Raw genomic sequence first — 24,342 nt, 5'->3', positions numbered from 1 at the left:
TAATAAAGACAGTCCAAGTGGTCCATTAACCTTGCAGCGTTTCATAAAGCTGTCTGTCGTTAACTGCAGTGAACTCTGAACACTGAAGGTTTATCATCCAGAGGACACCGAGGCAAGCTTTAAACAACAACAAGAGAAGCCTCATACTGAATGTTAGAGGGCGGGAAAGTTTGGGAAGGTCATCAGTTATGGTCGTACGTAAGGATGAGGATTCTTCAGCGATCTTTTACTTTTTAGAGTGTAGACGGCAACAGGTGAAGGGACATTATTGATGCTTAATAGAGAAGAGACAAAGAAGTATTCAGATCCTTTACTTAAATAAAAGTAGTAATACTACAATGTAGAAAGACTTACAAGTAAAAGTTCTGCATTCAAAATTTTACTTAAGTTAATGTACAAAAGTATTATCATCACAATATACTTAAAGTACCAAAAGTAGTCATGCAGAATGGTCCATTCCAGAATAATATACTGTTTATTATATTATAACTAGAGAGTATAACAGTGTGCCTGGTGCTGGTCTAAATACTCATTCACACACCGATGGCTATGCCTTCGGGAGCAATTATGGTTTAAGTGTCCTGAGCCAGAGGCACAGGCAGATATCACTATAGGCCTATTCACTGATATATAATATTTACATAGTTTTGAAAATGCCTACATTTGCTGTGATTGGCTAGTGTGAATTTCGCTCCTCTTATTACTATATACGCTGATATATAATGTTTGTCATGTCCTCCTCATGTCTCTATTTGACACACACACTCACACGTGTGTCTGTCAGTGGTTGCCATGGTGATTGTGGGGCCGTGAGGAATGTTTAGTCTCTTGTTAACACACAATAAGAGTTGAGGGCTTTTATTTTGAAAAACTAGGTTAACCCCTAGTTTCCTGTTAACATACAATGAGAGTTGGGGGCTTTTAATCACAAGTGTAATTAATGACATTAATTATGGCCACTTTAACGTTGCAGCTGGTAAAGGTTGAGCTAATTTTAAATACTTATTATTACGTAATATTTACTGCTGAGTATCTCATGAATTTCCCCCCTGTGATTAATAAATAATAATATAATCTGTAATATTACATCATAAATTGATGGTTGATTATATTTTGTATTGGTAATCTGAATCTGCAAAGTAACTGAAGTTATGAAATAAATGTAGCGGAGAAAAAAGTGCAATACCTAAGTACAGTACAGTACAGTACAGTACAGTACAGTACAGTACAATACTTGAGTAAATATACTTACTGTATATAAACCGGGGGAAAAAAGTTCGGAAACTTGTGTTTGGTGGATTATTTCTCTGTTGTATCAATGCTAATTGTCATTGTATTTTACATGGTTGTAAAGCCTGTTTATTTACCTTCACAATGATGCCCAACTTGTAAGGATCATGCATTTGTGGGATGAGCAGCACAGCTGATCATGTGGGCAGTGCCCAAGAAAAATGTTCCAAAATGCTCTGCCAATCGTAAACAGTGTATTGTCATAAGGCTACCAGGAAGCCTGCAATGACTGCCCTTCACCGTCAGGCCCGTTTGCGCTGGTGTCGACAACACAGACAATGGAACCTGAACATGTGGGGGAATGTCATGTTCAGTGATGAGTCCAGGTTCTGTCTGTGAAAGTCAGATGGCAGGGTCAAAGTATGGAGACGACGTGGAGAACGCTATGCTGATTGTTGCACCGATGGAGTAACAGCTTTTGGTGGGGGCAGTGTCATGGTGTGGGGCGGCATCTCCCTCACTGGCAAAACGAGGCTTGTCATCATTGAAGGCCATCTCAATGCAGTGAGATATCAGGATGAGATTCTGCAGCCAGTGGCGATCCCATATCTCCACAATCTGGGACCTAACTTCCTCCTCCAAGATGACAACGCTCACCCCCACAGAGCCAGGGTTATCACAGACTACCTCCACAATGTGGGAGTAGAGAGAATGGAAGGGCCTGCCAAGAGTCTACACCTCAACCCAATTCAACACTTGTGGGATCAGCTTGGGCGTGCTGTACGTGTTAGAGTGACCAACACAACCACGTTGGCTGACCTGCAACGAATCCTGGTTGAGGAATGGAACGCCATCCCACAGCAACGTGTGACCAGGTTGGTGACCAGCATGAGGAGGAGGTGTCAGGCTGTTTTGGCTGCGTATGGATCTTCCACCGCTACTGAGGCTCCTGACGGTGTATTAAATGAATAAAGTGTAAAATAGCCAATATGTCTTGTTTGTTCCTTGTTACTGATAGAGAGTTCAATCATCCAATCCACCAAAACAACTCAAAACAAGAGTCAATACCAACAGGAGAATACACTGTTTACCATTGACGGAGCATTTTTGAACATTTTTCTTAGGCGCTCCCCACATAATCAGCTGTGCTGCTCATCCCACAAATGCATGATCCTTACAAGTTGGACATCATTGTGAAGGTAAATAAACAGGCTTTCCAACCATGTAAAATACAATGACCATTAGCATTGTAACAACAGAGAAATAATCCACCAAACACAAGTTTCCGAACTTCTTTTTTCCAAATTTATATTTTTCACCACTGCAATTAGACCCAGTAAACAGATTCTCTCCCGTTTCCTGTCTCTCTCTCTCTCCTTTGAATTATCTAACAAAGAAAAAGTTCTGTGTGTGTGTGTATGTGTGCGTGTGTGTGTGTGTGTGTGTGTGTGTGTGTGTGTGTGTGTGTGTGTTTGGGAGTAAATACTTACATGGTTACAGTCAGGAGCAATCTCAGATTCCTGCAGAAAGACAGAGAGAAAGAAAGAGGTCAAACGCTGTTTTCTTCAGGTGAATTAAAACATCTTGACTGAACGAGAAGGTTTGATTAGGAGATGGAAATGCTTGAGATTAGCATTCACATTATTCATTACTTTATTGATTAGCTTACTTTGGTAACCTACATCACTGCTTTTTGCTAACGGCTGAGTGGGCGTTTCCATTTGAAAAAAGCCGCAAAAGAACGCAGATGAACCTGCCCTTTATAAATAATCTCCGGTTGATTGATTTTATATTTAAATATCCGCCATAAGGTTGTTAGCTAATTAGGTCAAAATGTAATTTGAACATAAATCAACTATATTATTGTATTGTTGCCCCTCAAAGAGAGAGAGAAGGAGGTCATTAGGTCTTTTTTATAAATGAGCAGACCGCTAAAACAGAGCAGTATTAATATCACATATTTACATTCACTTAAAAATCAGAATCAAAATCCACATGATATCCATCCTGTTTTGGGAAGATTACTGTATATAAGTACATACCAGTACATACTGCATAAAGCAACCGCCGTGCAGAGTCAAGCTCTTTGTGTGTGTTTGTGTCCATAAGACAAAGAAGCAAGTGCATCGGTCATCCCACAAAAATAAAAGTCCCATCCATCCATCCATTATCTGTAACCGCTTATCCCATTCGGGGTCGCGGGGTGGGTGGGGGGGGGGGGGGGGGGTTGGAGCCGATACCTGAGTGAAGGCAGGGTTCACCCTGGACAGGTCTCCAGACTATCACAGGGCTGACACATAGAGACAGACAACCATTCACACTCACATTCACACCTACGGGACATTTAGAGTCCACAATTCAATTCAATTCAATTTATTTTTATATAGCGTATAATCACAACAGAAGTTATCTCAAGACGCTTTATATCCACATATAGCAGGTCTTAGACCGTACACCATAGTTTAGAGACCCAACATGATCCACCTGTCATGATATCACTTTGGCAGCCTAGTTTTCCTTGTGTTTCCTCTGTTTCCCTGCCCTTTTGTTTCCTGTGTGTTTTTCCCTGTTTTGTCTAGTCTGTCAGTGTGTTGGGAGGCGTGGCCTTCTTCCTCCTCCTCCTTCTCCTGGGCAGGCACTGCTGGAGCAGCTGACAGCAATTTACCAATCATCACACACACCTGCAGTATATCTACCCCGGTTTTCCTGCCAGTCATCGCCAGATCGTTCCGTCACCCACAGTGGTACATGACGTATTCAGGCTCCCTTGTATTTTGGCTTTTTGACTTGTTCATGCTCGTGTTTTGGATTTTTGGATTCACCCTGTTTTGTCCTCTGTTCAGGTCTGTTCACCTGTCAGCTGTTGCTGCTTCCTGGAACCAACCTGCCTGCTCACTCCTACACGCTGCTCCTCCTCGACCTGGATCCTTACCTCCAGGAACTCCAGCCCTGTTCACAGTTCCTTTTATATTATTGTAATAAATTAATATTTGTTACACCTTCAAAAGACTTGTGTTTGTGCCTGCAATTGAGTCCACGCTTTTGGTGAACAAGATCATAACAGAACGATCTGGCCCTCAAAATGGACTCAGCAGACACAAATGCAATTCAGAAGGCTGTTTCCAGCCATGATAATTTATTAGGACAACATCACCAGTTACTTCAGGGTTTATTGGAGACCCAACAAGCCTTAGGTATCCAAATTTCTCAGATGGGGAAATGTTTGGAGACAATCTCAGGCCAATTAGCCCCATCCCCCGCTCTGCCTCCTCCTCCTCCGCCTCAGCCACTCAGAGAATCACCTGTTCCCCCACCTGAACCATATGCCGGTGATTTAGGAAGATGTAAAGGATTCCAGCTCCAATGTTCTCTGTTTTTTTCCCGACAACCAGTCACCTTCACCACAGACCAAGGCAAGGTAGCGTATGTTACAGGACTGTTAAGAGGGAGAGCACTGGACTGGGCTGAAGCAATGTTGGGAGGAGGGGAAATCAATTCTGTGTCCTATGATCGTTTCATGAGTGAAATGAAGAAAGTGTTTGATCACCCTGTCTGTATTGGAGATGCTGCTAAATGTTTGCTTAACCTACAACAGAATCAAAGAAGTGTGGCGGATTATTCTGTGGAGTTCCGGATTCTGGCAGCAGAGGCAGGCTGGAATGACGAGGCATTAAGAGGAGTTTTTCTACACGGTTTGTGTGAGCAGTTAAAAGATGAACTTGCTGTCCGTGATGAAACTAACTCTCTTGATACCCTTATTAATCTAGACAGATTAATAAGGGTATCAAGAGAGTTAGTTTAAGACTGGACAACCGTATGCGGGAGAGACGCCGGGAGAAGAACTACAAATCCCACACTTCCGTGAACTCCTTTGCTGCTACCTCTACTCTCGCGAGAGTTGCCTCCGGCCCGTCAGAGACTCACGGTTTCGGTCCCAGCTTCTCTGCTCAGTCTGATGAACCCATGCAGGTGGGTCGGGCTAATCTCACTCCCGCTGAACATCGGAGACGGATCCGAGCGGGTGAGTGTATCTACTGTGGTCAAGTCGGACATTTCCTTGCTGCATGTCCTCTCCGCCCAAAAGAGCGGGCTCACCAGTAGCTGTGGGGATACTGGTGAGTAAGACTGACGTCCCCACCACCACTAAACCTCGAACTCAAATTCCTGCTAAACTGTGTATGAGTAAAATGTCCTTGCCCCTGTTAGCATTGATTGACTCCGGTGCAGAGCAGAGTTTTTTAGATGCTGAGTTAGTCTCTCAGGCTGGCATCAGCATTGAACCCCTTGAGTCTCCTGTCAGAGTCTGTGCTTTAGACGGCAAGTCTTTAGCATTAGTAACTCACCGCACTGAACCTCTGTCTCTAATTCTGTCTGGTAACCACCGTGAGCTAATACAGTTTTTTGTTTTCTCTGCCCCTAAGACTCCTCTTGTTCTCGGACACCCCAGATCGACTGGTTGATCAGTAAGATTATGGGCTGGAGTAGTTTGTCATTCCTCGTGCTTGCAGTCGGCTTTACCACCTGTAGAGATCAGTGTTGCTTCTCCGCTCTGTGTTCCTCCTGACTTGTCTGTTGTGCCTACTGAATATCATGATGTCGGGGAGGTTTTCAGTAAGGAGAGAGCCTTATCTTTGCCTCCTCATCGTCCATATGATTGTGCTATTGAGCTGCTACCTGGTACCACTCTGCCTTCAAGCCGCCTGTACAATCTGTCACGTCCTGAGAGAGGCGCTATGGAAACCTACATTAATGACTCTCTGGCTGCAGGCATCATCAGACCTTCCTCTTCGCCTCTAGGGGCAGGATTCTTTTTTGTTAGCAAGAAAGACAAGACTCTCCGCCCGTGTATTGATTTCCGAGGGTTAAACAATATCACGGTAAAGAACAAGTACCCTCTGCCATTAATCAGTTCTGCTTTTGAACCACTACAGGGAGCCACTGTCTTCAGCAAGCTGGATCTGCGAAACGCGTACCATCTGGTACGGATTCGGGAAGGAGATGAATGGAAGACAGCATTCAACACACCACTGGGTCACTTCGAGTACTTAGTGATGCCTTTTGGACTGACTAACGCTCCTGCAGTGTTTCAAGCACTGGTTAATGATGTTTTGAGAGATTTTTTGGACCGGTTTGTGTTTGTCTACCTGGATGACATTTTGATTTTTTCCTCTGATCTCGCAGAACACCAGCTTCATGTGCGCCAAGTGCTCCAGAGACTACTGGAGAACAAGCTGTTTGTGAAGGCTGAGAAGTGCGAGTTTCACGTAAGCTCTGTTGGATTCCTTGGTTACATCATTGAGAGTGGGCAGGTGAAGACGGATCCGGACAAGATCAAGGCGGTGGCAGAGTGGCCTGAACCATCCTCCAGAAAGCTCTTACAACGCTTCCTTGGATTCGCCAACTTTTACCGCCGGTTTATCCGTGATTACAGCAGAATTGCTGCGCCACTGACCAGGCTCACATCTCCTGCTGTTCCTTTTCGCTGGACTCCTGAGGCGGATCAGGCGTTTGTCTTATTAAAGGACCGCTTTACGTCCGCACCCATCCTGGTGCAACCTGACTCTTCTCTTCAGTTTGTCGTGGAGGTTGATGCCTCGGACATTGGTGTGGGGGCTGTTCTCTCCCAACGCTCCAGACCCGATAAGAAGCTACATCCCTGTGCTTTTTTCTCTCGACGCCTGTCTCCAGCTGAGAGTAACTACGATGTGGGGAATCGAGAGCTGTTGGCAGTGAAGTTGGCCCTGGAGGAATGGAGACACTGGTTGGAGGGTTCGGAGATTCCGTTTATTGTATGGACTGATCACAAGAATCTTGCCTACATCCAGTCAGCCAAACGACTGAATTCCCGCCAGGCTCGGTGGGCTTTATTCTTTGGTCGATTCAACTTCACCATTACTTACCGCCCTGGTTCCAAGAACATCAAGCCTGACGCTTTGTCCCGGCAGTTTTCGTCAGAGGAATCACCAAATGTTCCTGACACCATTCTGCCGGCAGCCTTGGTGGTGGGGACGTTAACCTGGGAGGTTGAGTCAGCGGTCCGAGAGGCTCAACGTGAAGAACCGGATCCAGGTACTGGCCCTGCTAATCGTATGTTTGTTCCTGTGTCAGTTCGCTCCCAGGTCCTGCAGTGGGGACACATTTCCCGGTTCGCTTGCCATCCAGGGATGAGTAGGACATTGTCACTCCTCAGACGACACTTCTGGTGGGCCACGATGGAGAGGGACGTCAAGGAATACGTCCTCGCCTGCACAGTCTGTGCCCGGGGAAAGTCATCTCATCGGCCGTCTGTGGGGTTGCTCCGCCCATTACCTACTCCTGGTCGCCCTTGGTCCCACATTGCCTTGGACTTTGTCACCGGTCTTCCACCTTCTAATGGTAAGACAGTAATACTTACCATTGTTGATCGGTTCTCCAAGGCTGTTCATTTCATTGGTCTTCCCAAGCTTCCTTCAGCACATGAGACGGCTGAGCTCCTGACTAATCATGTTTTTCGTCTGCATGGTATTCCTGTGGACGTCGTTTCATCTCGCAAGTTTGGAAGTCTTTTTGTCAAGCCCTCGGAGCCACTGTCAGCCTGTCTTCTGGTTTCCATCCTCAGACGAATGGACAGTCAGAGAGGGCTAATCAGGATTTGGAATCTGCCATACGTTGTGTCGCTGCTACTAATCCCTCTTCTTGGAGTACAGTTATGTTGGATTGAATATGCGCATAATTCTCTATCTTCTGCCACTGGTGTATCTCCTTTTGAGGCCTCATTAGGTTACCAGCCCCCACTGTTTCCAGCACAAGAAGAGGAGTTGGCTGTGCCATCTGTGCAACACCACCTTCAACGCTGCCGCAAGGTTTGGAAAGACACTATGGCTGCTTTGCTTCGGACAGCTGAGAGAAACAAGAGGATCGCGGATCGTCACAGGACCCCGGCTCCCGTCTACATCCCAGGTCAGAGAGTTTGGTTGTCCTCCAGAGATATTGCATTGAAAACTGACTCCAGAAAACTGTCTCCCCGTTTCATTGGACCTTTTGAAATTGAGAGAATTATTAACCCTTCCACTGTCAGACTCATCCTGCCAAAATCTTTAAGGATTCATCCTTCTTTCCATGTTTCCCAGCTGAAACCGGTCCTCACCAGTCCTCTGGTCCCTCCGACCAATCCCCCTCCTCCCGCCCGGATCATTGACAATCAGCCGGCTTATACGGTCAGACGACTAATGGATGTTAGACGTCGAGGCCGGGGCCTTCAGTATCTGGTGGACTGGGAGGGATACGGTCCAGAGGAGCGGTCCTGGGTACCTCGTTCCCGCATCCTGGATGCTGACATGGTTCGGGAGTTTCATCAGGCTCATCCTGATAAGCCTGGAAGATCGCCTGGAGGCTCTCATTGAGGGGGAGGTACTGTCATGATATCACTTTGGCAGCCTAGTTAGGGCCCGAGCACCGACAAAGTCGGTCCGAGGACCTATTGTATTTCAAATGATTATTTAGGGCCCGAGCACCGACAAAGTCGGTCCGAGGACCTATTGTATTTCAAATGATTATTATTAGGGCCCGAGCACCGACAAAGTCGGTCCGAGGACCTATTGTATTTCAAATGATTATTAGGGCCCGAGCACCGACAAAGTCGGTCCGAGGACCTATTGTATTTCAAATGATTATTATTAGGGCCCGAGCACCGACAAAGTCGGTCCGAGGACCTATTGTATTTCAAATGATTATTATTCTTCTTATTAGGGCCCGAGCACCGACAAAGTCGGTCCGAGGACCTATTGTATTTCAAATGATTATTATTCTTATTCTATTATGTCTTTGAGCGTGAAAACGAGGTGCTTGGGATAATGAACGCGTTTTGAAATTTTGCACACGTGTCAGACGTGCGTGAAATAAATATCTGATATGGGTTTCGTGCTCGGGTGTGGCAAATTGGCTCGCTAGCGCCCCCTATTGAGTAGCCCCGACGACACGTTTCCCCTAAATTTACGAAATTTGGTAGGTATATGTACCATGATGAGACGTAAATAAAACCCTCTTGGAGGTATACCGTAAACCCAACCGGAAGTCGGCCATATTGGATTTTATGGCGTTTTTTACCATTTCCAGCCGCTGTACTTTAACGAACTCCTCCTAGAGACTTAACCCGATCCACTTCAGTAGTATCTTAAGACCTTTGGGATGAAAAATTGCTCAAAGATCAAAAAGTTATCGAACTATGTTGCCGTGGCGTGGCGGCGAATAAGCGCCTTTCGCCAAGAAACAGGAAGTTGTTGTAACTTTGTCGTACATTAACCTATATGCTCCAAATTTCTCATGCCTGATAAAGGTCCATGTCTGACAACATCCATATGCAAATTTTGACTCGCAGTCATAGCGCCACCTAGTGGTAACAGGAAATATCATGTTTTACACATTGATGTACACTGCCTCAGAAATTAATCAGATCTACCTGAAACTTGGTCAGTAGTATCTTAAGACCTGTGGGATGAAAATGTATCAAAAGATCAAAAAGTTATCGAACCATGTTGCCGTGGCGTGGCGGCGAAAAAGCTTCTTCGCCAAAAAACAGGAAGTTGTTGTAACTTTGTCGTACATAGTCCAATCTGCTCCAAACTTCACAAGCTGGATAATGGACCAGGCCTGAAGACATATATGTGGTATTATGCGTGATAGTCATAGCGCCCCCTGCAGGAAACCGGAAATGGTTGTAACCCTCTCCTAAATTTATGAAATTTGGTGAAACAATGAAACAAAACACTGCCTGGGAAAAACTCTACATAAAAATACAATTTAAAATGAATATAATCTTTTCTTGTGGGTTAATCCGTGAGAAAAATACTAAGAACATATGAAGAAATACAAATCTTGTAACCTCCAATGATGAAAGAAAAAGTTTCCTTCGGCGGCTGGTTAGCTCAGCTTTAGCTCAGTCGGTAGAGCGAGCGTCTTAAGAGCGGTGGACCCCGGTTCGAATCCAGCCTGTGGTCCTTTCCTATATGCTCCAAATTTCTCATGCCTGATAAAAGTCCCTCTCTGACACCATCCATATGCAAATTTTGGCACAGTCATAGCGCCACCTAGTGGTAACAGGAAATATCATGTTTTACACATTGATGTACACTGCCTCAGAAATTAATCAGATCTACCTGAAACTTGGTCAGTAGTATCTTAAGACCTTTGGGATGAAAACTTATCAAAAGATCAAAAAGTTATCGAACCATGTTGCCGTGGCGTGGCGGCGAAAAAGCTTCTTCGCCAAAAAACAGGAAGTTGTTGTAACTTTGTCGTACATAGTCCAATCTGCTCCAAACTTCACAAGCTGGATAATGGACCAGGCCTGAAGACATATATGTGGTATTATGCGTGATAGTCATAGCGCCCCCTACAGGAAACAGGAAGTTGTTGTAAATTGGCTATACATTGTCCAATCTTCCCCAAATTTGACATGTTTTATAAGAGTCTTGCCCTGAAGACATGTACGTGCCCCGACGTGTGCGTTCCCCCGACATGCGCGCATGGGCGAGGGCCCGATCATCGCTGCTTGCAGCTTTAATTTTCCTTGTGTTTCCTCTGTTTCCCTGCCCTTTTGTTTCCTGTGTGTTTTTCCCTGTTTTGTCTAGTCTGTCAGTGTGTTGGGAGGCGTGGCCTTCTTCCTCCTCCTCCTTCTCCTGGGCAGGCACTGCTGGAGCAGCTGACAGCAATTTACCAATCATCACACACACCTGCAGTATATCTACCCCGGTTTTCCTGCCAGTCATCGCCAGATCGTTCCGTCACCCACAGTGGTACATGACGTATTCAGGCTCCCTTGTATTTTGGCTTTTTGACTTGTTCATGCTCGTGTTTTGGATTTTTGGATTCACCCTAGATTGTCCTCTGTTCAGCTGTTGCTGCTTCCTGGAACCAACCTGCCTGCTCACTCCTACACGCTGCTCCTCCTCGACCTGGATCCTTACCTCCAGGAACTCCAGCCCTGTTCACAGTTCCTTTTATATTATTGTAATAAATTAATATTTGTTACACCTTCAAAAGACTTGTGTTTGTGCCTGCAATTGAGTCCACGCTTTTGGTGAACAAGATCATAACACCACCAAGCGCGCTGTGGCCACGAAAAACTCCCCGATTAGTGGGAAGAAACCTGGAGCAGAACCGGGCGAGACAGAGACAGAGAGAGAGACACACACACACACACACAGAGAGAGAACTAATAACACAAAACCAATAGTAGTGGATGTAAAATAGTGATTATACAACTAACACTAATTGATGTCATTGGGTCGTCCTCAGACGGGCTTTCAAGTGGAGCTTCCAGCTATCTCAGTCCTCCATACATCTGGCTAGCTCGCCAGCACTGTCCATCATCTCTCCTCAGTACGTCCATGTATGTTGGTGTGGGACGTCCCTGTGATCGATGGCCGTGCGTTGGTTCCCGCAGCATCAGCATGCTTGCTGGGGGTTCTTGATGTCTTTGGCAGTGACCGAGAAGTCTCATTCTCCAGGCTGCCACTTTGTCACTAAGCCTTGGTAGTCCCTCGTTAGCCTTGGTAGTCCCTCGTTAGCCTTGGTAGTCCCTCGTTAGCCTTGGTAGTCCTTCGTACAGACGGAATTAGTTAATGATGGTAGCAGTTGGTGTCAAGCAGGCAGCGGACGCGGCAGCAGATGCAGCCACAATCCAGGTGAAACCCCGCTCCAACTGTTCCAATGAACCTAACATGCATGTCTTTGGTCTGTGGGAGGAAGCTGGAGAACCCCACGCTAACACGGGGAGAACATGCTAACTCCACACAGAAGGGCCTCAAGGCGGGTTTGAACCTGCGACCCTCTTGTTGTGAGGCAAGCAACCACTGCACCATCGTGCAGCCCAAAGTCCCTTCCAATATTTAATATGGACAAAGCAGCAGAAGCTCTTCACAGACTCTCCAACAACATCCTCGACTATCAGAGAAAACACAGCAGGAGAAGCTTTTCTGCAGCTTCACGTCACTTCGCAGTAAAAAAGACATGGAAGCACTTTATGTTAACTCTGCTTGGCCCACGGGAACAGAGACAAAAACTCCCTCTTCTGACTTTAAATCGTCGTTTCCACTAAATGCTTCAGAGACAGAGGAACAAATGTAATGAGGAAACAGACCCTCAGTGGCCTCCAAGATTAGAAATACCAATTAGTAAGACTATGAGTTATTAATTAATGAAGGAGTGGGTCCATTCACATCAAAGGACTCTGAAACAAGAGCAGATTAATCAAGTCCACTGATCACACTGAAGTGGTAACAGAGTCTAATTGTGTCTGGCTGAGGGGTGGGAGTAATGTGACAAAACTCTCTTTATATCACAGAAGAAAACCTAGTATGATACACTGAGAGGTTCACAGTGTGAAACCAACCTCTGTACAGTTAAAGCTAACAAAAGGTTGATTGTAGATTTACTGAAGCAGTTGCTGGTTGAACAAAATGTCTTTGTGGTCTGCAGCACCAGACCGTACCAGCCTTCTTTCTGACTATATAAATGAGTTTATGTGAAAGGAGATTCTTTCACTGATGAACCCACAGAGAATGATCAACTATTATCTATCTTTAGCCTCTTTTAGGTCATTGTTTTGGTTTTGATGGCATGTTTACTGTTTTGGTTCAGTCTTAGCGCTCTGTTAAACCCACTGTGCACTACACCTGCTGCAGTAAACAGCAGACAGACCATAGATTGTATATGAAGTAGACGTAGGCACCGTGACGTCACCCATTGGTTTTACCGTTCTGAAGCCTCCAATTCTGCATTTTGGCTGTCGCCATCTCGTTTTTTTCCAACCAGGGTTACACTATAATAATCATCTATAAATGGTAAATTAATGGTTGATTAAACTTAGTTAATAGATATTTTACTGTTAACAAACAATGACATGATAATTAATAATGTTAACTTATAAGTAGTAACGCTATAATTGATGTTATTTTATCATTAGTTTGTGTAATATGAAAGAACTAGTTTATAAATGATATATTGTATCATAGCTGACAAGAGATGATAACACTATATTAGTAAACTATTTATTAACAGTTTATTGTTGCACACATTATAACATGTATATACTATATTAAGTATTTGTTAGTGATTACCAAATGATTTGTAAACTTAAGAAATCGTTTGTAATACATCTATAAACTTTACATAGACAGATGTCAATGTATCTAGGTAATTAGAAACTAATTATTAACCATTGACAAAGTATTAACTATCTAAATATCATCAGTTGCAACTTTATAATAGCCATCCAACTAATGGTAAATGGACTTGCATTTATATTGCGCTTTTCTTCCGACCACTCAAAGCTCTTTATGTTTATAGACGGTTTACTAACCAATCATTTAGCATTAATAAAGTGTTACATATATCTGGTCTATCTCTGTAATGTTTATAGATGTTCTACAAACAATTTCTTTAAGGTTTACAAATAATATCTTAATCATTAACAAATACTTATATACTGTATATTGTATATAAAATATTGTGTGCAACAATAAACTGTTAAAATAACAAATTATAGCATTACTAATAATTAGTAAATATTTTTAATTATCATTTTGTTGTTTGTCACAGTAAAATAACTATTATTTAAGTTTAATTAATTATAAATGTACCATTTATAAATGATGGTTATTATAAGGTGTTACCGCAACCATAAGTGACAGGAGAGGATGGAGCTAAGTACAACCGAACGCTGAATAAGACATTTTTAGGCGACCAAAATGTTACAGTGATCTTTAATGAAGTGAAAGCACACTGTGAAAGGGTTAAAGTTGTAAGACAAAACACGGCCAATCCCATCGTAGCGACCTGTCAATCACAAGGTAGCCCCGCCCTAAAGCATCCCCTGCTTTATGGTCTATGTGACTCTAAATGGGACCATCATTTACTAAATGAACATCATGCTGTATTGAAGAAGACTTGAAACTAGAGATTGAGACCATAAACTCATGTTTACAATGTTTACTGAGGTAATAAATCAAGAAAGAAGTAGACTCATTTTCTCATAGACTTCTATACAACCAGAGGAGGGGGCGGGGGAGGGCGACCCCTGCTGGCTATAATAAAGTTTAAGTCACTTCCACATTGGCTTCACTTCTTAGACCCGTAAGTTGCCGCCTGAGACAGATTTCCCTCAGGAGTTTGTGGAGACCAAAATAGAGCTAAAAAGCCAGTGAATATTGGACTTACAATCATAAAGTGGACACAAAAACTATTTCTTCCCCTTGTGGTTGAAAAGTAAAAGAGTATTGACACCGTTTTAAAGTCACCTAACAGCTTTATCTAAAAAATATGTAGAGGCTGAAGAGTTAAAATTATACAATAATTCAAAGGGAAAGGCAATTATTAGAAAAAAGTCTAGTATTATTATTATTCTATTATACTATTATACTAATTAGAAGTATACGATTGGACAAATGCATGCTGGGTGTTGAATTTTGCATGAAAAAATTACTGTTTAGTTCTTATCTTTTGACGTTTTATAGTTCTTGTTTTCAAAGGTTACTTTTTATTATAGGTCATCAACGAATATTTCTCTTGGTGGTTTTGATGAAATGAACACTGTTTCCCCTTCGATTCATCTTGTGAGGGTCCCTAGCAAGCCCCCAGACAGAGCGCTGGGCTGTGAAGCTAATTTTTGTAGTGGCCAAACAGTGGTACTGTAACTTCTGTGTCCATCATGTGATGTCATTGGGCCCAAAAAGACTTTTTCCCAAAGACTTACATTGGGAAAGAGACGTCTGTAAATTAGCGGATCTTTTTTTTTTTTAGGTGAATCAACTTCCCAGTATGAACACTCTAATAGTCCTTATTTAAATCATCAGGTCCTAAAAGTTGTAAAACGCACTAATAGCAGAATCTTCGTTATTTTCCTTCCTCCGTGAGACCCGGACCGAGGCTGGAGCGAGAGGGCTGGGAGGCGGAGTTTAAGGAAAAACCCCTGCGCCTGCTCTATGGGCCCAATGGATGCAGAAGATCGCCAGAAGATCCGGGTACTTTTATACTCATAAGTCAAACTTTTTTGGCTTCATGCGCCACTGAGCAACTTTCATATGATCGAACAGGGCCCCGCCTCGAACGCTGTATCCACTTCTCTTCATACATCCATGATTCAGACCCCCACAGAGATGTGATATTGTGATTTAAAGCAAGAGGATGTAGTGAAATAATCGCAGGACAAAATCAAAATGTCGGCAACAGAGCAGAAACAGAAAGCATCCTGCAGACTGAGGCTGCTCTCTATCTGCATCCTTACACCCCGTCAGTCAGTCATTGACAGACTGACTCAATGACCACAGTTGGAAGTGTCCATGACAGTGTTAGTGCTGAGGCAAAGTGACTTCCTGTCCAGCAGTTGGTTTAAATCGCGGTGCCGTTTCTCAGACGTCTCTCAAGTGTTTTCAGGGCTTGAACCACCACAAATAAATACTGAACTGTAACCACACGCTGCTTTACTGCCAGTGCTGCTGCTCGCCTGTGTGTGTGTGTGTGTGTGTGTGTGTGTGTGCGTGTGTGTGTGTGTGTGCGTGTGTGTGTGTGTGTTTCCCTGGAGAAGAGGCAGATTTATAAGAGCCATTTACCTCTTCAGGAGGCCACAGCTGTTCATAGAGTTGAAGCGATGTAATTATCTCAGTAAAGAGGGCATCGCTCAGGGCCACTGGAGGAGTGTGTGCCTTTGTGTGTGTGTGTGTGTGTGTGTGTGCACGCGTGTTGTTGACGTCATGGTGACGTCAACACTAGGGATGTGAATAATTAACCGTTTAACCGTTAACCGACATTAAGCATTTTAACCGATTAACGCTATCGGTTAAAACGGTTAAAAGAAATATTAATAAAAGATTAAAAAGCTGAGAAAAACTCGTCACTTTAATGAGAAAAGCTGGTCCACCTTAAGAGCCCACCTTAAGAGGCGGAGCCGGCATTACAGATACAGGAAGTTGGCTCCCGTCTATAGCTCGCTTGAGCGGAGGAGTTGTAGCCTCGTAGCACTTCTTCACCGACAGATAAACTGTACACACACTGTCTGCTACAGCTATTCTCATTCTAATTGTTGAGGCTGACAACAGACTGCAATTTGTGAAGAAATTTGTACATCTGGGCTACCACTTATACTTCTTCCTCTTGTATCTTAATATAGAATTATAATATAACGGACAGAATGTTATTTCATTAAACGTTGAATTTAACCAATCCCATTTGAGAAACATGATTTTTTGTATCTTAATTTTTAGATGCAAATTTGAACTGAATCTGAGCAACTTGAATACAGTTTTTTTATTTTTATTATTATACAATATTAGTCAATTTTAAGACTAAATTTGTCCCCCCTTTAAAAAAAAGGTTTTTAAAATCGCACCACTTTAAATTGAAAGTTTTAAAGACGGAAATTCAAATTGATTATTTTTAAAGTAAAATATTTCAGTGCTATAAATTCAGTGTCATTTAAATTTCAACAGTACAGCTAGGGCTGGGCAAAATATCCATATTATATCAATATCGTGATATATCGTCATAGATTTTGAAGAAGTGTTGACTTTTACTGGTTTTAAAAGCTGCATTACAGTAAAGTGATGTCATTTTCTGAACACACCAGACTGTTCTAAATGTTCTGTTATTTGCCCTTATATCTAGATTACTGATGATTATTTATCAAAAATCTCACTATAAATATTTTGTGAAAGCACCAACAGTCAACCCTACAATATCGATATTGAGGTCAAATTTATCATTTTCATTATCAGTTAATCGGAGAAATATTTTCTCAATTAATGGATTAATTGTTTGGTCTTTAAAATGTCAGAAAATGGTGAAAAAAAACAAAATGGCTGCTTTTGCAGCAAGGGGTCATTAGGAAGAGTTACAGTCCATACTCCTCGCCTATGCTGATTGTGCAGAAGAAGGAGGGGACCCTGAAGATGTGCGTGGACTATCACCAACTCAAAGCAAAGACCCAAAAGGACGCATACCCCCTGCCTGAGTTGCTGGATGTGCTGGGAGGTATCTGGATGGTTTTCAACGCTTGACCTGGCCCGCGGTTACAACCAGGTGGTGTAGCAGAGGGTGACCGCCAGAAGACTGCGTTCTGCACACCGTTCAGCCTGTTTTAATTCAATCACGTGCATTTCTGCCTGTGCAATGCGCCGTGGACCTTCCAGCGCCTCATGGAGCGCATATTCGGGGACAAGCACATTCAGTCTCTGCTCCTGTACCTGGACAAAGTGGTGGTGTTTTCCACATCCTTCAACCAGCACCTCGCTCGCCTGCGAATGGTGCTGTCACGGTTCCATGAGCATGGTTTATAAGTCAAGTGGAGCAAGTGTTCGCTGTTCCAACGGGAGGTGTCGTACCTGGGCCATGTCATATCTGCAGAGGGGGAGCAACCGACCCTGAAAAAATACGTGCAGTGGAGATGTCCTAAAAACTTTGCAAAGCTCCAGTCTTTCTCGGGCTTTGCAGGTTATTACAGGAGTTTTGTGGAAAACTTCTCACGTATGGCAGCACCTTTCCATGCCCTCTCGGAGGAACACCAGTTCCTAAAGCTTATCAAGCTGCTTGTTTTATCCAACAACCAACAGCAGATATTTAATTTAGCAGACAAAGAAGAGCAGCACATTTGAGACAATAGAACCAGCATTTTTTGCTTGGAAAATGATTTAAGCAATTAATCAATTATCAAAATAGTCAGGTCTAATATCACAAACCTGTCTCACAAATTATACACCCTCAATTTAAAAAAAACTCCCCTTTCCCCCCAAAAACACATTTTAACAGGGAAAAAGAGCAACTGAGGAAATGATAGATTATAGATTGTAAACATGAAGAATATGGACCTGCAGTGTTTATCAGGTGTGTCAGTGTGTGATAAACCAGGCTAGATAGTCTGCACTGTGAGGGCTTCCCTGGCTGCACACAGACACTAAACAAGAGGACTCCTAAAACAAAACACTCCTCACATTCACTTCCAAAATAACATAACAGCCCAGAATGAATCCGTGCATGTCGGCGGCAAAATGTGAAAACAGATTGTGAAGAAAGATATTTGTTTTGATTTTTCATCACAAAGAGACACAAAGGAGAAGCAGGCAGAGTGTGTGAGGTTTAACTTCACTACTCTGTTAGTCACCTGACAGCTGGATGACTGCACACACCTCACACACACCTCACACACACCTCACACACACCTCACTCAGGTTGATAATTACCTCACTGAGGTCGCAGTCAGCAGCTGTACTGTGCAGTGTGTGTGCAGAGGTGGAAAACCTTTAACCACATCCAACCTTTCCCTTACGACAAACAGTTTGATATTAAGATAAGTCTATAGCACACCCTGCAACTTATGACCATTTTCATTATAGATTAATGTGTTTTCTTTTCCGATAGTCACTTAGTCATTTAGTTTATAGACTAATGACTTTTTAGTCTTTATTTTAGTTTTTAGTCTTCAAACCACTTGTTTTGTTCGACCAATGGTCCAAAACCCAAAGACACTCAGTTTAGGATTATATATAAAACAGATAAAAAGCAGCCAAATCATCACATTAGAGAAGCTGGAACCAGAGAATGATTGATATTTAATGATTAATCGAATATCAGAGTTGTTGTCAATTGATTTTGTGTCCATCAATTAAACAAATTGTTTCTCTACCTGATTTCTTTTCCTGTTACTTGAATAAATGAATTATGAAAAATACAAATAATTAACTACATTTTCAGGGGACTTTGTGGGGACTTTGACTGACCAGTTTTTCTTAAATCTTGACTACAGCTTGTTGACGGGTCTATAACACAACATCTAAACCTATGATATTAAAGTCTATGTTCCTTATTAACATCAGTAACTCAGCAGTTAAACCAATCTCTATATTTCCACCAGCTGTTTAAATGTCAAACTATTCAATTAGAGTATAGCACCTGTAATTTCTATGTTTACAAAATGTTTATTTGAGTCCAGTAATGCATCTTTATATTGTAGCATGTTCTGCTGCATGTAAAACCAACTGTCAGATAAACGTAGTGGAGTAAAAGTACAATGGCATTCCAGAAAAATACACAAAACTGCATATTACGATGGTATTACTAGCTGCACAGGTGGGGTAGTAGTACATTTAAATGCTTTTAGGCCAACATTAGAAGTATAAATGATTCTCAGCCTGCAACTTACGACAGATATTTTCTTTTACGACTAGTCAATTAGTCATTTTGTTTATAACATGTCAGAAAATAGTAACTAGACAGGTTCCCAGAGCCCAAGTTGATGTCTTCAAAGCGCTTGTTTTATTCGACCAGTGGTCCCAAACCCAAAGACAACCACAAAGTTTATGATTATATATAAAACAGATAAAAAGCACCAATAATCGTCACATTTGAGAAGCTGGAACCAGAGAATGATTCATTAATTTATCAAAATTGTTGTCCATTCATTTTCTGTCTATCGATTAATCATTGAAATGTTTCTCCACCTGATTTGTTTTTCATGTTAACTGAATAAATACAATATGAAAAATGCAAATAATTAAAATTTTCAGGGGGCATTGCGGGGACTTTGACTGACCAGTTTTTATTAAATCTTGACTACAGCTTGTTGACGGGTCTTTTAATACATCCTGGACTAACACCAGACAACATCTAAACCTAGGATATTAAAGTCTGCTTTTATTGTTTACCTTCTTTTTTTAACATCAGTAACTCAGCAGTAAATCAGGACTATATCTCCACCAGCTGTTTATATGTCAAACTCTTCAATTACAATATAGTAATAGTTATATAGTAATAGTATAGTAGGTCATTTCTCTGTTGACAAAATGTTTATTTGACTCCAGTAATGCATCATATATTGTATAGCGTAGCGAGTTCTGCTGCATGTAAAACCATGTTTTACAAAGTTACTACAGCTGTCAGATAAATGTGGTGGCGTAGCATTCCAGAAATGGAAATACACAAAACTGCACACATCTGTGAAAGTGTGAGATCTTGCATAATTTAAACCTTTCTTCCATGGCAGAAATATTTGTAGTTTCTGGAGGTATGAAATCAGAAGGAGAAGATGGATTTCTGGTGCCTTAAATAAACCTGGCGGGTGTTAAAGTGTGTGTGGCTCCTCGGACATGGACGTAGGTATAGATGTTCACCTCTCCATCACACCTCCACCTCTGCATCCGTGTCCCGCTGTGTGGATCTAACCCACCGGGGCGACACACCCAGCAGATGCCCATCACCTCGCTCACGGGGACCTGTGTGCACTCTGCCGGCTCTGCCGGCGGCCGCTTACCTCTCTGCGGTCCTGCAGGCACTCCAGCACGGCCAGGTTGTTGGTCCAGGTGTGTTTGGGACAGAGGCGGGACAGGTCCTCCCGGCAGGCCTCCTCCTCCGACAGCTTCCAACCGGTCGCCCTTCGAGGCTGAGAGGCCCCAGCGGCAGCAGCAGCAGCAGCGGCGGCAGCAGCAGCAGCAGCAGCAGCGGCAGGTGCATCCTTGACCGGTGGATCTGCGGCTCTGAGGACGGGCGGGTTGGGCGGCTCGCCCGGGCCGCTGGCAACCTTCAAGCCGAGGACGGAGCCGAAGCCGCAGAGACAAACGGACGATAACAGCAACGGCAGCAGCTGAGAGTAACGGTACGCCGCCATCTTCACACCACCGTCAAGCTAGTCTTAATGACACTGCATCACTTCCGGACAGCAAGTTCACAATAAAAGCGTTTGACCAACCTAAATACACAACTTCCGGTCATTTTATCAATAGATTAAGCTTTTAGGACTGTAATTTAATATGAAATGAGATCAGATCGAGTTTCCCGCTTGTGTTCCCTTTTTATTTAAACATTTTACACTGATGAGTTGTAATATAAGACATTTTAAAAAGATTTGTATGATTTTGACTCCACATCCCATCAGTGGTAGAAAGTAGGCCCCTCAGATATTTGACTGAAGTATAAATAGTAATACTACAATGTAGAAATACTCTGTTACAAGTAAAAGTCCTGAATTCAAAATTGTACTTAAATATTAGCATCAAAATATACTTAAAAAGTAAAAGTACTCATTAAGCAAATTGGCATTTCAAAATAATATACATCATAGTATTGTATTATAATTATTGATGCATTAGTGTGTTCATCACTTTAATGTTGCAACTGGTAAAGGTGGAATCATTTTAATTACTTTATATACTGCTGGGTACACTGTAATTTATTTGTTGATTATTTTTTGTATTATTATTTAATATGAAATGATCAGCTCTAGTTTTCCGCTTGTGTACCTTTATATATATATATATATATATATATATATATATTTTACACTGACATTAAGACATTTAAAAAAAGATATTTATGAATTTGACTCCACATCCCATCAGTGGTGGAAGAAGTAGCTACTAATACTACAGTGCAGAAAAAGTCTGTTACAAGGACACGTCCTGCATTCAGAATTTTATTTTGTATTTAAGTATAAGCTCCAAAATACATTTAAAAAGTAGAAGTACTCACGCAAAATGGCATTTCAAAATAATATACATTACATTATTGTATTATAGTTATTTATGCATTAGTGTATTCATCAATTTAATGTTGCAGCTGGTAAAGGTGGAGTAGTTTTAATTATTTGATACACTGCTGGGTATCTTAAACTATAATAATACATTATAATTTATTTGTTGATTATATTTTGTATTGATATTTAATATGAAATGAGCTCAGCTCTAGTTTTCTGCTTGCTTTTTGTTTTTACATTTTATTTTTTTTTTTACATTTTTACAGTGATGACTTGTAATATAAGACATTTTAAAAATATATTTATGATTTTGACTCCACATCCCATCAGTGGAAGAAAGAGAAGAAGTAGGCATACTCAGATATTTTACTTAAGTATAAATAGTAATACTACAGTGTAGAAATACTCTGTTACAAGTCCTGAATTCAAATTAGCATCAAAATATACTTAAAAAGTAAAAGTACTCGTGCAAAATGGCATTTCAAAATAATATATATTATATTATTGATTAATTATTGATGCAATAATGTGTTAATCACTGTAATGTTGCAGCTGGTAAAGGTGGAGTAATAATAGTAATAGTAATGGAGTTAATTACTTTATATACTGCTGGGTATCCTAACCTATAATAAACATCATAATTTATTAGATGATTATATTTTGTATTAATCTAAATCTGCCAAATAATGTTATCAAATAAATGTAGTGGAGTAAAAAATACAATATTTCCCTCTGAAATGTAGTCAAGCAGAAGTAAAGAGTAGCAGAAAATGAAAATGCTTGAGTAAATGCATATTTCCAACACTCTGTCCATATTGTGCAGCAGAGTTTGCAGCATTGATAATGTGAAGGAGACGGCTCATACTGACAAAACGATGTCACCTAAAGGTCCATTTAGCAGCTGCTCTGGAACTTTTGATGATCTCATCAGTGAATTGAGTTTTTTCAATTTCTGTGAGAGTTGGGTTTAAAAATCAATTCTCGACCCAGGAACAGCATGAAACATCCATGAATGCCTCCCATATCAATGGCAGAATCAAACATTTCTAATAGTGCATGCAGATCCAAGATCAGCCCAAAACTACAAGTTCTGGAGGTCATCCATGGGATTTGGCATGTATGAGTCATGTTTACTCAACAGTGATGTTTATATTTCCCTGGCCTATAATATTATAGCACGTTTGGCCTCATATAGTTTTGTAGTGTGCATGTTAATCTAAATATTTTTAGACTGGCCTCAATTGCTCGATCGTATAAATTTGCCCTGTACAACATCAGGAAGATCAGACCCTATCTGTCAGAGCAACACAACTACTGGTACAGGCTCTTGTAATATCACACATTGACTACTGCAACTCCCTACTGGCAGGCCTCCTGGCATGCACATTCAAACCTCTGCAGATGACTGGTCTTCAACCAACCCAAAACAGCGCACGTCACTCCGCTGTTCATATCCCTCCCTGGCTCCCAGTTGCCGCTCGCATCAAATTCAAAACCCTGTTGCTCGCTTGTTTCCGGCAGAGAACCATGGCCTCAGACTTGGAGGTACTAACTCTCATCCCGACCGCTTTACACTCTGCTGCAAACCGTCCCAGTGCGGGCTGCCGGTCACGGTTCGATGGAGCCAACAGAACCACATCATCTGCAAAGAGCAGAGACGCACTTCTGAGGTCCCCGAACCGGACACTCTCCTCCCCCTGGCTGCACCTTGAGATCCTGTCCATGAAAATCACAAACGGGATCGGTGAAAAGGGACAACCCTGGCGTAGACCAGGAGTGTTGGATTTGTGCCAAGTACACGGACACACCTCTCACTTTGGTTATAACTGTTAGTGATGATGATAATGCATTGCCTCTATGCACTGCCTGTGTCCGATCGGACTTGAAGCTGTTGTACTTACTCACGTTGTTCCCTCCTATCTAGATCCTTGCTTGGGTTGTACAAACTCTCAGATATACGTCGCTTTGGACAAAAGCATCTGCTAAATGAAATTGTAGAACTGTAGACTGAGGATCATAAAAATATGATCATGATAGATGAAAATATGAAATAGTTAAAAAATAAGATTATAAATGAACCTGATAATAAACTTTATAGCTGTAACATTGATGCTGGCAGGTGACAGTGTTAAAACGACAACATCTGTAATTTTCTTTGCATGTAGGAGGTGACATTAACACAGATACATCTGCAGATCTAAACTGGTGCTGACATTAATTTCCTTTCCTGTAGTGGCGCTGATTGCCAGATGTAGAGCTGGTCTGACATCGATGAGCTCTAATGAATCTGCAACCTGCTAAACATGAGTGAGTTTGTGAGACCCTACAATACTCACACTTCAACCCTAAAAGATACAAATAAGTGATTAAATATGTATTTTAAATAAATACCCACATTCCTTGATTTAAAATACAACAATTTCATGAAGGCTAAGTTCATCTAGGTTTTGGTTTAGCTTTTATTTAGTTTACTGTTAATTTTAAATTTCTTTTCTTTCATTTTGTTTTGATGTAGGCTACGCGGAGGCCGGGAGTGGCCATAGAGAGAAAAATAAATAACTGGAGGCCATGATTTATCAATTTGTGCGCACGAATTGTAATTCACGACTTCAATTTAA

General features: G+C 42.0%; 1 protein-coding gene and 1 long non-coding RNA gene across 3 annotated transcripts in view; one reads left to right on the top strand and one right to left on the bottom strand.

Moving 5' to 3' along the window:
- The window catches only part of LOC141760991 (Golgi apparatus protein 1-like), a 61,829-nt gene extending 40,921 nt beyond the window's left edge, over positions 1-20,908 (bottom strand). For both annotated transcript variants that reach the window (XR_012592497.1, XM_074624148.1), the window contains exons 1-2: positions 20,507-20,908; positions 2,721-2,750 (exon numbers count right to left, since the gene is read on the bottom strand). Coding sequence is in view for 1 of the 2 variants with exons in the window: in XM_074624148.1 (XP_074480249.1) it covers positions 2,721-2,750; positions 20,507-20,860 (384 nt within the window). In the remaining variant the exon portion in view is untranslated. The remainder of the gene's footprint in view (positions 1-2,720; positions 2,751-20,506) is intronic.
- On the top strand, positions 7,779-8,400 carry LOC141762196 (uncharacterized). The gene is made up of 2 exons (XR_012592748.1): positions 7,779-8,169; positions 8,340-8,400. It is a non-coding gene; the product is annotated as an uncharacterized LOC141762196 (long non-coding RNA).
- Positions 20,909-24,342: the final 3,434 nt, after the last annotated feature.

Source organism: Sebastes fasciatus, chromosome 2, assembly GCF_043250625.1.
Source record: "Sebastes fasciatus isolate fSebFas1 chromosome 2, fSebFas1.pri, whole genome shotgun sequence".
NCBI classification, from domain to species: Eukaryota; Metazoa; Chordata; class Actinopteri; order Perciformes; family Sebastidae; genus Sebastes; species Sebastes fasciatus.
Note: the sequence above shows the minus strand (reverse complement) of the source record. Positions and strands in the feature narration are given on the sequence as shown.